Source organism: Amborella trichopoda, chromosome 5, assembly GCF_054954075.1.
Source record: "Amborella trichopoda isolate Santa Cruz 75 chromosome 5, AtrichopodaSantaCruz75HAP2 v2.0, whole genome shotgun sequence".
Classification (NCBI taxonomy): domain Eukaryota; kingdom Viridiplantae; phylum Streptophyta; class Magnoliopsida; order Amborellales; family Amborellaceae; genus Amborella; species Amborella trichopoda.
This window is the reverse complement of record NC_142340.1, coordinates 23,009,911-23,024,008: the sequence shown is the minus strand read 5'-3', so window position 1 is coordinate 23,024,008 and position 14,098 is coordinate 23,009,911. Positions and strand designations below refer to the sequence as shown.

The 14,098-nt window shown below is 36.1% G+C and overlaps 1 protein-coding gene across 18 annotated transcripts in view; it reads right to left on the bottom strand.

Moving 5' to 3' along the window:
* Window positions 1–11,111: 11,111 nt before the first annotated feature.
* The window catches only part of LOC18444751 (S-adenosyl-L-methionine-dependent methyltransferases superfamily protein), a 40,845-nt gene continuing 37,858 nt past the window's right edge, over window positions 11,112–14,098 (bottom strand). For 7 of the 18 annotated variants that reach the window (XR_016056095.1, XM_020673869.2, XM_011628960.3 and 4 more), the window contains 2 exons: window positions 13,074–13,296; window positions 11,112–11,962 (listed from right to left, as the gene is read on the bottom strand). Coding sequence is in view for 14 of the 18 variants with exons in the window: in XM_020673869.2 (XP_020529528.1) it covers window positions 11,216–11,962; window positions 13,074–13,296 (970 nt within the window). In the remaining 4 variants the exon portion in view is untranslated. Of the gene's footprint in view, window positions 12,390–13,073; window positions 13,297–14,098 lie in introns of all 18 variants that reach the window. The other 11 variants (XR_016056097.1, XM_020673871.2, XM_088867670.1 and 8 more) reach the window with 5 other exon arrangements.

The window sequence follows — 14,098 nt, the reverse complement described above, 5'->3', positions numbered from 1 at the left end:
GTGACCATTTGAGGTAGGTCTGATTATTAGGGTTTGACGAAGCTCCATTTTGGGTCGTCCGTTCATTAGTTTCACATGGAGGCGGCTTCCAAACCTATTTGGTTGGGCTGAGAATTTTTCCGATCGTGTTCGGATCTACACAGATCTGGATGATCCAGAATATTTAAATCTATATCCAGATCCATATTAGTTTTAATTTTATATATGTTATAAAGTTAAAATATAATTATAAAATTTATATATATATATATATATATATATATAAATTAATATAATTATTTTAAAAAAATCAATTTGGATCCAGATCAGATCCACCTATATTTGGATCCTACACAAATTACTATTCAGATTTTAATGTTAGATCTCCAAATTTTAGATCCAGATCTGAATCCTTAGATCCAAAACTTGAACCCATACTCAAATCTGGATAGGATCCAAATTTAATGGATCCAAATCGGATAAAATTCTGAGTCCTTCATCCCATGTCATGAGTAGGCTATAGGTTGAGGTTGGTATGAAGCTTGTTTGATCATTTCCGATGAGTTCCGGTAGTTCTCACGAATATGGCATCGTATGCCTGTTTGAACGGTGAACTCCACGCATTGTAGAATGACGTTTTGATTGCCATCACATTCTCCATGTTTGTGGAGCCATACAGATACAGGGAGAGCCCTTTGGATGTCTAGACCCTAGGTTTTAAGCTCATTTTAGCAAGGTGGGTCAACTTCACTTTGCTTCGGCCAAAGAAGTCGAAACCTTTCAATTTTAGACATAAACCAATGAGAAGCGAAGCTTGGTACTGCCACTTTGGTCAGATTCGGACGATTTTAGAATGCTTCTGTCAAATTCAGATCGCTTCGGGGGTATGTTTCAGTCAATAAAGAAATAGCTATATAAATTTATTTTTTTATTTCTTATTTAAATTTTTTCTATTATTTGCATGTATTATATATATAAATATCTAATGAGTAAAGACATTATGAGACCCTCCTATACCTATGTGAGTAGGACTTGAAAGGATCACCATTAAATTTTGATACAGATCTCTAGAAAAGTTATCACATGGGTGTGGGATTTGGGTGAATGGGTTTATAGATAACTTTTCTAGAGATCTGTATCAAAATTTAACGGTAATCTTTTAGGGTCCTACTCACATGGGTGTGGGAGGGTCTCATAATATAATTACTCATATCTAATTTATTTATATACATAAAAAAAAAAATCTGAAGTCCTCTCCCGAATCGGCCGAAGCACCTAATTGCTTCATTTTTCTCACCAAACCAAAAAAGACTCTGAAGCGAATCTAACAACATTGCTTTGTTCCTTTCCATACTCGGTACTTTCGAGAATTCTTTTGTATGCCACATTGGTGATGTTTTCTTCGTTTTTTACGGGTAAAATAGCACAAAGAGGAAGGTGATACTAGTATAAAATATAAAATATGGAAGACATTTTTTAAAGGAAAAAGTTTATATAAAGTTACAACCTTAAAATGTAGAATTGTAGATTCACCTAAAAAATCCATCTGAAAAAGTTGTAATGTTAAAAAACCTCTAATTGATTATCTCGACATCGAGATGTATGAATATGAAAACAAAATAAAAAATAAAAAATATATATATTGAGCCCTAAAAATTGTGCATCTTGCAATATAGACCATCCATTTTCAAGATTTTCATATGTTTATAGCTCTACTTGATTTTAACGATTTTTAGAGTTTAAAATTTTATAATTAGATATGAAAATAGATTTTGAGATAATCCTAAGAATGTTTTTTGCCAAAAGTACATGTTATTATAAAATTTGGAGGTCACCTTAATTGGATTGTTAAGGTTACGACCTTGTAGAAACCACACCCTTTTCTAAATACTAGAGACTATAAGGGATGTTCATGTAAATTTCCCAATTTCTTTTTAAAATAATTCTAATTTCCGAGGTTTAAAATCTAGTCCTTCATATTCATTGGCATGATCTTCAAGATAATCAACTTATTAAATTTTAGATCCAAAATCTATCACTAGGATTGATTTTTGAAAGGTTGCAGAATTTACTACCTCGCGTAAAACTCAATCTAGGAGTAATTTTAAGTTCTCAAAATACGCTCTAGTTTTTGGAGGGCGAGATCCTGGTGTTAGAAAAACTTAAAATTAAAATATTTTCTTTTGAAAACAATCATCCAATGATTCCTAGGTGGTGCTCAAAATTTTAGATTGAAAAAAAAAAAACCCTCTCTAGTAGATCTTCAAACCGAGGGAGTAGGTGTATGGTATGTGCTCATAGTATACATGTGCTATTCCAATTAGTATGTTGTCCATTCTAAGATTATTCCAATTAGTGCTCTCTCTCTCTCTCACCAACTACTATGAGGAAATTTCAACGCTAGAAATTCGTGGCTTGAAAAATCTATTTTTACACCTAATTAATTTAAGGACCCGGTTTCTATGCGGCCAAGCTGCATATGTAGAAATGTGGGCCTTTTTATAAGTCTATTTTTGAGATGATCTCCTAATACTATGTGGAAATTCCAACACTAGAAATTTGTAACTTGAAAAATCTATTTTTTCACCTAATTAATTCAACAACCCGGTTTCTATGCAGCCAAGCCCGCATATGCAGAAATGTGGGCCGTTTTATAAATCTATTTTTGAGAAGGATCTTAAGACTTAATTTTTAAGGACATGTAATCTTTAACATGGAGATCACGAATATGAATAAATAAATAACTTTTAAAAATTAAAAATAATAATTCTAATAAGAAAACATTTTGAATCCATTATTTTTAGATGGAACACTTACTTGCATCCATCTTTAAGATAGAGGCTTCACACTTTCTGGACCACATATGTCGAAATGCGGTCCAGCCTACATGAAACAATTTTCCTTAATTCAAATTTCCAAAAACAGTACAAATCTGGTAGATCTATTAAAATATTGACTATACAAACAAATTACTGTATTTTTGTAACTTCAATTTTTAATTTTTTTTTAAAGATTCATCATGGAGGTCAATATAATCAATTTAGTAGTTTCTCCCCGATACATTCTTTCCAAAGAGGTTTTGGAGGCGTGGCTCTTTTTCAGAACAGCCTTGTATAAACTTCTTCGCAAAATTCATGCACATTTAAAACACCTGCGGATCCATCTCATAACGATAAAAAAATGGTTTGATAGGGCTGCAGCCCTTTTAAAATAAATAAAGCCTCAACTCTTAACTCACCAAAACTTGCAATTCAAGCATTAAAAAACCTTTACATCAAACTTGAACATTATGGTTGTCAAAAAAAAAAAAGGTTTCAAGCTCTAAAATAGTGTGTATTATAGCAAATTTTCTAGGCCGTTCATTTTGTCCTAAAAATAAGTGATCATAGATCAGCAAGATCTATGCCATTTTTTGAGTTTCAAATTTTTTTGTTAGTGTTGGTAATTGATTTTAGATCCATTGGCAATTGATTTTAGAGCCATTATGAATATTTCTGATGCCAAAAGTGCTTTGGGGATTTGATGTGAGGTTTTATTTTGTTTCATAAAGCCTAGGCCCCATAGAAACAGGCATCCATATGCATGTGCAATTATAATACTACTAGCATAATCTGTCAAACGACAATTATTTATAAATAACTACAAAGATAACAACTTTGTAACAAGAAAACCTGCAAAAGGGAAATCTCGACAAAGGTCTAGACATTTTAACGAATAAGCTACATTGATAGAAATATTAAATTTCACTTTTTTTTCTTTTTCTTGGGAAGATCTCCAATTTAATCTATTTTAAAAATATTAAAGGCAAATTTGATAACTGAAACTGAAACTGAAACTTTATGTATTCGGATATGGGTAATATTGTGTTTGATTATGAATCTAGGAAGGTTGGAACCTATGTTTGATGGAACTTAAGAGTTCTAGAAACCCAGAGGTCCAGAAATGGGTATTTTAACTGATCATTAAAGTATTCATTGCCTCATTCACAGTTACAAATATGATGGTATAGATTATATAAAAATGAAATATAATATTGTTACACATAACCATAAATCGATGGTTAAGAGCATTGATTGAGTATTTTTATTTATTTGTATGCACATTACATTGAGCTCAAATTTTAGCCATCTATATATTTATTTGAATTATTTTCCTAATTTTTTTATATATATGCCCCCAAATAAAGCATACACACTCGAAATTTCATTTTAATGTGATATTGGAAAAGCAACAAAATAAGTAAATGAAGATAGGGTCTATAGTTTCAAAATGACCACATGCTCCTTGTTGTCACTTAAAGGGCCACCAAACTCAATTGTCTAATCAAGATTAGAGCAATTGAAAGCATTTCTAACCATTTGAATTTTTTTATTTTTTATAAAAAGCTTTGAGAAAGATAAAGTAAGGAATGGCTTTAGGACGTGATGGTATCTCATAAAAGTTTGGAATTGCAAGTGCTATTAGCATATCCTGGTTGACCAAGATATTTTGTAAGGGCCACAATTCGATTTAACCGGACCACTAGCGGCAATAGAGAGAGAGAAAGAAGTCGCGAAAGAAAAAAGTGAATGCCCGACGCTAAGGGCGTAGGGTAGCGTCGTCTGGGTAATTTGGCCCAGTGCCATCCATGTAGCATAAAAGCAAACGCTGCGTGTAAGGTTGAAGAAATGGTAACGCCTCGTGCGAACAAGGGGTATCTCGCGAGCATGAGAGGAGTATCACCGCGTGCGAAAGGAGTTAGAAGCATCATTGCACATGAAACAAAGTATCGTTGTGTGTAAGCATCGCCACTTGTGTATCAATGAATGGCGCATCGTCGCGAGCATATCACCGGCGGGTGTATCGCCATGGGCGTATTGCTGTCTAAGGCATCACAGTGCGTGGGAGCTTAACACCATCAGTGACGAAGGAGCAGAAAAGAGAAAGGAAGAGGCAGTGCCGCATGAGTGTGTGACTAGCACCGAGTGGAAGACAGATGAGCATTTCTGCCAACATCACTGCCATGTGAATAACGCCTCGTGCAACCAGAGGGTAACACCAAGCGCGTTCAACCAACTGTGTACGACAGTCGACAGGGTCAGCGCCACGTCGAATCTGTCAATGTAGTGCGGAAGTTGTCAACGCCGCATCGCACGAGTGACACCAACTACAACCCTTTTTCCTACCTACCGCGGCGTCAGCCACAATAGTTCGCATCAACCCCCATGCTTATAAATCACACCCCTCCCCCATCACTGTTTGCTTTTCAAACTCTTTCTCTCTCTCTCTCTCTCTCTCTCTCTCTCTCTCTCTAGCACTTAGCGTGGAGTGCAACGGCTGGTTGGAGAAAAGGCGACCTGCACGTGAGACTTCTAAAGCGAAGCTACTGTGAAGGGAGCAAGGGGCGACACGAGAACTGTGCGAGGACGCTTAGGAGCGACATGACTAAGTGGATCGAGTGTCGTGCTGTGAGATTTCCATGGAGTAATGCGATATGCAAAATATGAAAATGGTAGATTAAAATGTAATGATATAGAAATACATGGAAAATGAAAAGAATGAACATTTATCCATCCCAATGAGCTTGGAGAAATTGTGAAGGAAATCTTCTTGTCAAACTTGCTAATTCAACATGTAAATGGTAGGTGATACAGTAATAACATGTGAATACTTGGGAAAGGGAATTTCCAGCAACTGTGAGGGCTCTGGCGTTGAGCCTTTCACTAACCGAATGGCACTTGAATGGGCCCAAATTGGTTTAAACGAAAGATACACATGTCTCGTTAAATTTTAATTTTTGCATCATAATAAAATATCACATGAATCAAAAGACATGGCCTAAAATGCATGAACATGCCACTTCTCACCATTGCTGTAAATTTCAAAGCAACTATGACTCTTTTTGGGCTGCACTTTTGGCTTGGCAAACGACGTCCAAAAATCCTCAAACTACTACCGTAGGAAAGCCCTGTGAATAAACTTAAATTTGTATGTTTTCAGATTTTTAAAATTCACTATGAATTTTGACTTATGCTCTAAAATGCATGAACACGTAATGGCTCACTGTTTTCCAGCCACTATTACTTACTTGGTACCAAACCTGTAATCTGACCAATGAGGTCCAATTTCCTTGATAAGTGAGGCATTTAACCTTCTCATTTAGCTATTACTCGAAACATTGAATTTTCCTTGATAAACGATAAGCGAATGTTATATGATAATTATGCACGTGCCATAAAATAATGCGAATGAGGCTTCGCCACAATGTGCCATGTGAAATAGTGATAATTGCAATATTAATGTGACAGCTTCACGATAGAAGTTTCATGATGAGTGCCAAAATGCCATTGATGATGTCCATGTGTAAATGTTGTGCTACGATTTATGTAATGATTCGTGTTATTTCCCATGCTGTTATGATGAGAATGTGATTTATTTGTTGTGAGGTATTGAATTGGCATAAATGAATTGACTGCTCAAGCATGGAAAGAGGCCTAATGATGACCACTACACAATGGGACACCCATTGGTAGTGAGTATCGTACTGTTACATTGAGGAGAATATTGCCCATTGTTTACGGATATCGGCCACTAAGCGATGAAGCACCCATCGGTAGTGGAGATTGATACACCGATGAGGTGATACCGGCATATTCCCTAACTTGCACAATGACAGGAACTGATTAGGGGAGAAAGGAGGGTCGCTTTTTATGATTCATGAGATGAGATATGTGATTGATGGATGCCTTGCAAGGTAAAGGCCTGTTAAAACCCCAATGTGCGTTGGGGACCGTGTGCATAAGTTGAGGGTATTACGAAGTGGTTTAACCCGCTTGTCATTATCCTCCCTCCTGTGGGATGATAGAAGTCCTAAGCAACGGGATTGACTTGGCTTGATGGATAAGGCTTCTACTCGCAAGAGTAGGTGAATTAGGGAGTAAGTATGTAATGGATAAATTGTGATTGTGATTTTCTTATAACTAGAATGACTGCATGATATGTCTAAAATGGACGCACTGTCCTTTGGATACCATGTCTATAATTAATGCACTGTTACTTGGATATCGTGTTTATAATTGATGCATTGACCTGATGACCAATATACAGGACTACTGCACTGCCACTTATTATGTTCAAATAAATTGTTTATTTATCTTGGATAGACTTGTTACCAATGTATAACGCTAGGTCTGCTTACTGAGCGTCAAAGGTCATTCATTATTTTTCCCTCCCTATAAACTGAGGGTAGTAGGTTCGGAGTTGGGAACTCGGGATGCAGCCAAGGATCAAGGCGGCCATTCAGAGGAGGAATTTTAGACCTTGTAGGCTGTCAAGCTCTCAGCTCTGATTGTACTATTTTCTTTAAATTGAACTCTGTTGTATTACTTTTGGATGTAATGTAATGTATCATTTTTTTGGATAATGGTTTGGTCAAGTTTTAAATTCTAGACATAAGCTTTTACTTTCCTTGGTTTGCTCGATTACCAAGAAAGAGGCGTTGAATCCACTCTTACCTGAGAGACAAACGCTACAAGGGGATCACGAACCCGTGCCCGGTCGCCCTCCATCAGGGTAAGGTGGGATAGTTGGGGGCTGGGTCATGCCATATTGTGGTGTTTATTTATAAGAAACGAAGGAGACATACTATTGAAGGATCAAACTTATCAGCCATAATATAAAGTTGTAGGTAAGAGTGATTAAACAACGACTACAACATGAAACGAGTGCATTAGAAAATTGGTTCAGTCTTATGCCAGGGAGTCCAAGAATTGATCCAATATACCTACTTATGCAATTGATTGAGAAGTTCAGAAAAAAGAAAAAATACCTCCACATGGTCATTATTGATTTTGAGAAAGCATACGATAGGTGCCCAGAGAGTTAATATGGTTGGTATTGACAAGAAAAGAGTTTCTAGGTGATATATTAACATGGTGAGAGAAATGTAGGAGAGTGGACTAACCAATGTGAGGACAATAATGGCAAAACAAGTAAGTTTTCAGTGACAGTAGAACTACACTAGGGGTCAGCATTGAACTCATATATATACGTTTTAGTTACAAAAGAGTTAACTAGGCATCTAAAGGATGATGGATTGTAGCGTTTGTTATTTGCAGATGACATAACTTTCATTGATGAGACTGAGATGACATCAACACAAAGTTAGAACTTTAGAGGGATACTCTAGAATCAAAAGGGCTTAAAATTAGTTGGACAAAGACATAATATTTGGAATGCGAGTTTAGTAATAATAGGAGTAAAAAATAGGAATTAATTAAAGAAAAAGTTTATATAATGTTGCAACCTTAAAATGTAGAATTAAAGATCCACCTCAAAAAATCCTTCGGAAATGGTTGTTTTAATGTTGAAAAATCTTTAATTGATCATCTCGACATCGAGATGTATGAATGTGGAAAAAAATAGATTTTGAGTCCCAAAAATAGTGCATCTTGCTACATATTATCTAGACCATCCATTTTCAAGATTTTAATATGTTTATAGATCTACTTGATTTTAACCATTTTTGGAATTTAAAATCTTATAATTAGAGATGAAAATAGATTTTCAGATAATCCTAAAAATGTTCTACACCAAAATTACATGTTATGATAAAATTTGAAGGTGTTCCTTAATTGGATTGTTTAAGATTGAAACTTTATGCAAACCACACCCATTAATTAATATTGATGGCCAAGAAGTACGTAAAAGTCATTATTTTTGATATTTTGGGTTGATTACTCGTGAGAATGGAGATATTAAGGAAGACTTCGCGCATAAAATTAAAGCTAAGTGGATGAAGGGGAAGTGTACTTCTGGTGTCTTATATAATCTTCCCATACTAATGAAACTAAAGGGGAAGGTATACACAATGGCTATAAGATCAGTCATACTTTATCGGATAGAATGTTGGGCATTCACTAAGTAACATATTCCTAAAATGAGGTTAGCTGATATGAAATATTGAAATAGATGAGTGGCATGACAATAAATGATAGATCAAAAATGAATACATCGGAGAGAATTTAGGGGTGGCTCCAAAAAGTCAATAAGATGAAAAAAAATAATCTTAGGTGGTCTGGTCATATGCAGCACCAAGCTATAACAACACCAGTTAGGAAGGGCGATTTGGTTCAAGTGTAAGGCTCTAGAAGAGCAAGAAGAAAACCAAAAAAGACAGAGATGGAATCAGTGATAAGAGATATAGTGACCCATAGTCTGACTAAAGGTATGGCACTTAATAAAACAAAATAGTGAAATAGGATTTGTGTAACCGACCCCAAATAGTTGGGATAAAGCTCAAATAATGATGATGATGAAAATCAGTTGTTATTTGGCACATACATTATTCAAACAATCGAGGGCATTTTTAAGTATTTGAATTTTATCTTTTTAATATGTTCATGGAAATTAATTGAAATTTGGCGCATCCATTACGCACCTACAAAACATATAAAACGAATATTTTCAAAAACATAAAATGACCAAAAATACAACTCAAACATTGAGATAGAAATTCCAACGCCTTTGTGTAGTGCAGCATTCCATGTTGTCACACATGAAACCTAGGACTTTTTGCTCCCACAGATATCCAAAGTTTTAAAAATCAAATATGCCCTAAAAGTCCGTGTCCCTACAAGCAAAGTTCCATCCTTCTATTATTTGGACACTGTTTTTATGTGGGTAGGACCGTGTGCTAGCATGCCATCTTTGCCATCCCAACTTAACTGGACTGCGGAAATTGTAGGGATACGCAATTTGCCCAATAAAGTTGGATGATGTATATAATATGCAGGCATGTGGGCCCACCATCATAAAACAATTGAGATTATACAAGACCATTTAACATAAGAAGGTCATAATTAATTCTAATCATTAATATAAGGAGGTCATAATTATTTCTAACCATTAAATGTTAAATTGGATGGTTTGGGTCATGAAGCTATAATTTTCTCTTTTTTTGAACTTTGAATCTAGTTATGAGTTATACAGCCACCGCATTTTAAATTTGACAGATAAATTTGCCAGACGAGAGTGACTGTGACCTTGCACTAATATTAAATAGTCTCTTTATATGCTTTACCAAAAATAAATAGTGCCTTTATATACTTTCCCAAAACAATCTCTTGATTATTTGACTCGGGTTGTCTTACCTATTTCAAGACTTTGATTGAATCACTCACACACCCGCAAGCACCTTTTCCTTTTACTTGCTAACAAACTTTTTCTTTTCAGCTCTAATCCAATGAACTATGACAAATACAATTGGGTGATCACCAGGTTTGATGGAGTAGGGTGGCACTGGCCGGGCCGTTATGGCCCTAGCACAGCCCTAGTCCTCATAGGGCCGACCAGATTCTAACCAGGCCAAATAAGCCCTAGCCCGGCCCTAGCCCTATTTGGGTTGTGCCAAGGCAAAAAAAAACAATTTAAAAAATAAAAAAATAAAAGAAAAAACCATAGAAAAAAGAGAGCAAGCTTGGCCGAACAGGGCCAACCTTAACCCAAGCCCGATCTGGCCCTACCCTCGGGCCATGGTTGCCCCACCGTAGCCCGGCCCTCAGGCCACATGTTGTCGCACAGGCCCTAGTTCAGGCTGGGCCGAGCCAAGCGTGCATCCACTTGGCCCATCGCCACCCCTATGATGGAGAGAGTGGGAACCAATAGCACAAAAAATGACTCTCATTGGTGGGTCCCCCTCTCTCTTTACAGTCCTTATCATTGGATCGCAATGCCTAAGCCACAATTCCGTCATAATCCATCGAATTAGAGCATACGTTTTTTCTTTCTCCATATTTTCAAACAAGATCCAAATTCAAGGAAACACGCAGCTAATATGAAAAATTTGTCATCCCTGGAAATTTTATTGTTCGATGCAAATTTTTTTCCCTGCATTTACCTTGGATATATTTACTAACTTCTGGTGAATTTCACAACCAAGTTTAGATGAATTTCACATGAACTTCACCATATTGCAGTAGAGACTCATTTGGAATTTTTGGGAAGCGATTACATTTAGCCTGCGATCCAGATTCAGGTTCAACAATAAAGCTTCACAGCCCCAAATATGTCGGCACAGGAGTTACCCTAATCTTTGACGAAATCTCATATTCCCATCAAAATTCCAAACACCACAGCATGAATAACACATAAGATCAGCAAAAAATAGAAAGAAATACTCACAAATAATCAAGTGCGACCACAATAAGAAGATACAAAATTTTTGGTGTTCATAGAAATGCAAGCATACACAAATCAATCATGTAAACTTATTTAGGGTTTCAAAATACATGACTGTGAGAGCAGTTATGTGGGAATTTCTCTTGCAGCTACCTTCTTGAGAGAACCACGAAGCAATGGTACCACGCCTGCTCCCAACATCACTGCTATTACTACTATTACTACTACTATCAGTAAAGGGCCAATTATCCACCAGTCCAAATCCCAAACTAGATGCTGTAGAAATGATCGATGCTTCATCAACTCGACGAAAAACATGACACAAGATAAAGGCCGGTGGTGGCCCCCAAACTCTGGTAGAGATCAAAGCCCCCGCAGTCTCAAATAAGGGAAGGATGGCATCACTCACATAAGTCACGTCGGTGCCAATAATCACATCAAATCCTTCAGGGCTTAGTTCCTTCACTGCATTGATATCATCTACATTTCCCCATTCTAGTTTCAGGCAGTGCAGCTTGTCAAGGATTGAAGGCTCCAGATTTGAATTAATGTTTTGATGCAATAGGTTGAGAGATTCTGAATCACCATCAGTTGCAACTACAAGGTCCGCAAATTTGGCCGCAACCATTGAGCAAATTCCACCTGAGCCACAACCCAATTCTAGGATCCTCTTCCCAGCAACAATTGTTGGATTTTCTGATATAACTGAGGACATCAGGTGAGCGGACTCCCATAGCATCAAACCAGTAGATTTGCAGGTGTGCTGGTGTTCTCTGGAAAGTCCTTTTATTTTGAAGTCGAACCCACTCAGAGTGATCTCTGTGCACTGAAAGATAGTTCAAGATCCCCAAAAGTAAATAAATAAATAAATATGCATCATAGAATTCATCTTAAGAGAAATTGTGAGGATCCCTTGTCCATGGCACGCTTCTTGAAAGCCACCTTTATTACAACTGAAGACATAAAGTTGCCATCAACTTGGGTACTGTTATGTATCATTCAAGATTCAACCCATCTTAATTGCTGTAAAGACCTGAACCAATTTGTTTATTCTCAAATTATAGGCTATGGAAGTCTTTTTGTGACCGAAAAAGTAAGTCAAAGTACTACTTCCAATAAAGGAATTGCAAAGAGGATCCCAAGCCCCATCACACCAAGAGGAGCAAACACCATAAGCTCATTGAGCTGATCTCTCATGTGTCGTGTCGTGTCATTGCCCACCTTGTCCCTTTTATAGTTGTAAAAGGTTTGTCCTACATCTTAGCGTATCAGCAGTGCTTCCATTTTATTGAAATAAGAATGTTTATCCATCACCATACCATTCAAAACCCATAAGTATGCTTATTATACGATGAGACCATTTACCTTTGATACAAGGTGGTCACAATTACTTACAACCATCCGATGTGAAATTTGATAGTTTGGATGTGTCGCAAAGCTCGAGAAATTTTTTTTTGAAGTTTTAGCTTGGTCAATGGAATAATTGCAGCCACCCAATTTCATATCCAATGGTCAAGATTAATGTGACCACCTTGTACCAGAGGTAAATGGTCTCATTCTACACTTTCCCATTTTTATTTACTATTTTATTTATTTATTTATTTATATTGTACATAAGTGACTTTCTGTAAGGGTATTCAAATTTATGAGTAACAACTTTTACCATTTCATGAGAGAGGTTAATAACCATGCAACCATCCAGTATCGTATTTCAAGAAATGGATGCAAGTGATGTAATTGCTCATGGATGTTATTCCATAACAAATAAAAAAGTGGAGCTTTCAAGAAACTATGAAATTAGAATCCATGCCTCAAAAATTAGAATTCTTTAACTCATTATAAATTTTCTATTCTCCCAATCAAACTCTCACAATTTAGTTTCATGGTGAAATGGATGCAGCTATTTCTTATAAAAAAAACTAAGAACAAAAGCTCACCGCATCATACCCATGGGGAATTCCGAACATTTCAGCCAAGCAATAGGACATGTCTATATCAGTAGCACCATCAGCTGGCTTCTTAAGTGTTCTGATATCAGGCTTCAAAACAGAACTGTTCATGATTTGGACATGGCTCTTAACTTCTTCTCCACCATTACTTGTCAGGGAAGGTGAAGATCCAACATTATCTACATAGCTGAATACGGCTTGAATCCAGCGCCTGAGATTGGAAAAAACGCTTAGAATTGAAGCAATACATAGAAATCAAGCCATACAAATTAGAAAATGTCAGTCTTTTAGATCGTTTAAATATATATTTGGGTGGTGCGGCAACAACATTTATGAGTTATTATGCATGGATATAAAAACTGACAAACATATATGGGATGCAGGGATACAACTCAGCTTTTCCAAAATTTAGGACACGGATTTTTGGAACAATAGAGTGAAAATATGTAAATATCAAGTTAGGAAACTAAAACACATAATCAGGATCCAACATAGAAAAGGATTAACAATAACCTCACATTAAAAAAGATTAAGGCATAGAATGGGTGATTCAAAGGGACAATGTAAGCTTCTAAAATTTCAAAGCTACAAAATCTGTAGTGTATATATGTTATATATATTTGCGTAGCTAACCCCGTATAATTGGGATAAGGCTCGAATGATGATGATATATATGTTGTCAAGGTTAAAGTTTATACTATGTTTTATTGTAGTTAAGTACATAAGGACTTGTGTGTCTTTTCCCACTTAAAGGACATCATTGCACACAAGCAAAAACAAATAATATATATATGGGAGCGATTTCATGCAACGGTTGTATAGTAATATAATGAAAACCATGTTAAGGCTATTTATTTGACCCCAATTTTTTAAATATACACTACTCGTTCCAACAAACAACTAAAAAAAAAAAAATTTGAAAACACAACCAAGAAAGTGTTTTTTTAACCCAATTAATACAGGGTGTCGATTTTGCGAAGATGCTTAGATTTAAACTTTAGAAGGATTTTTTT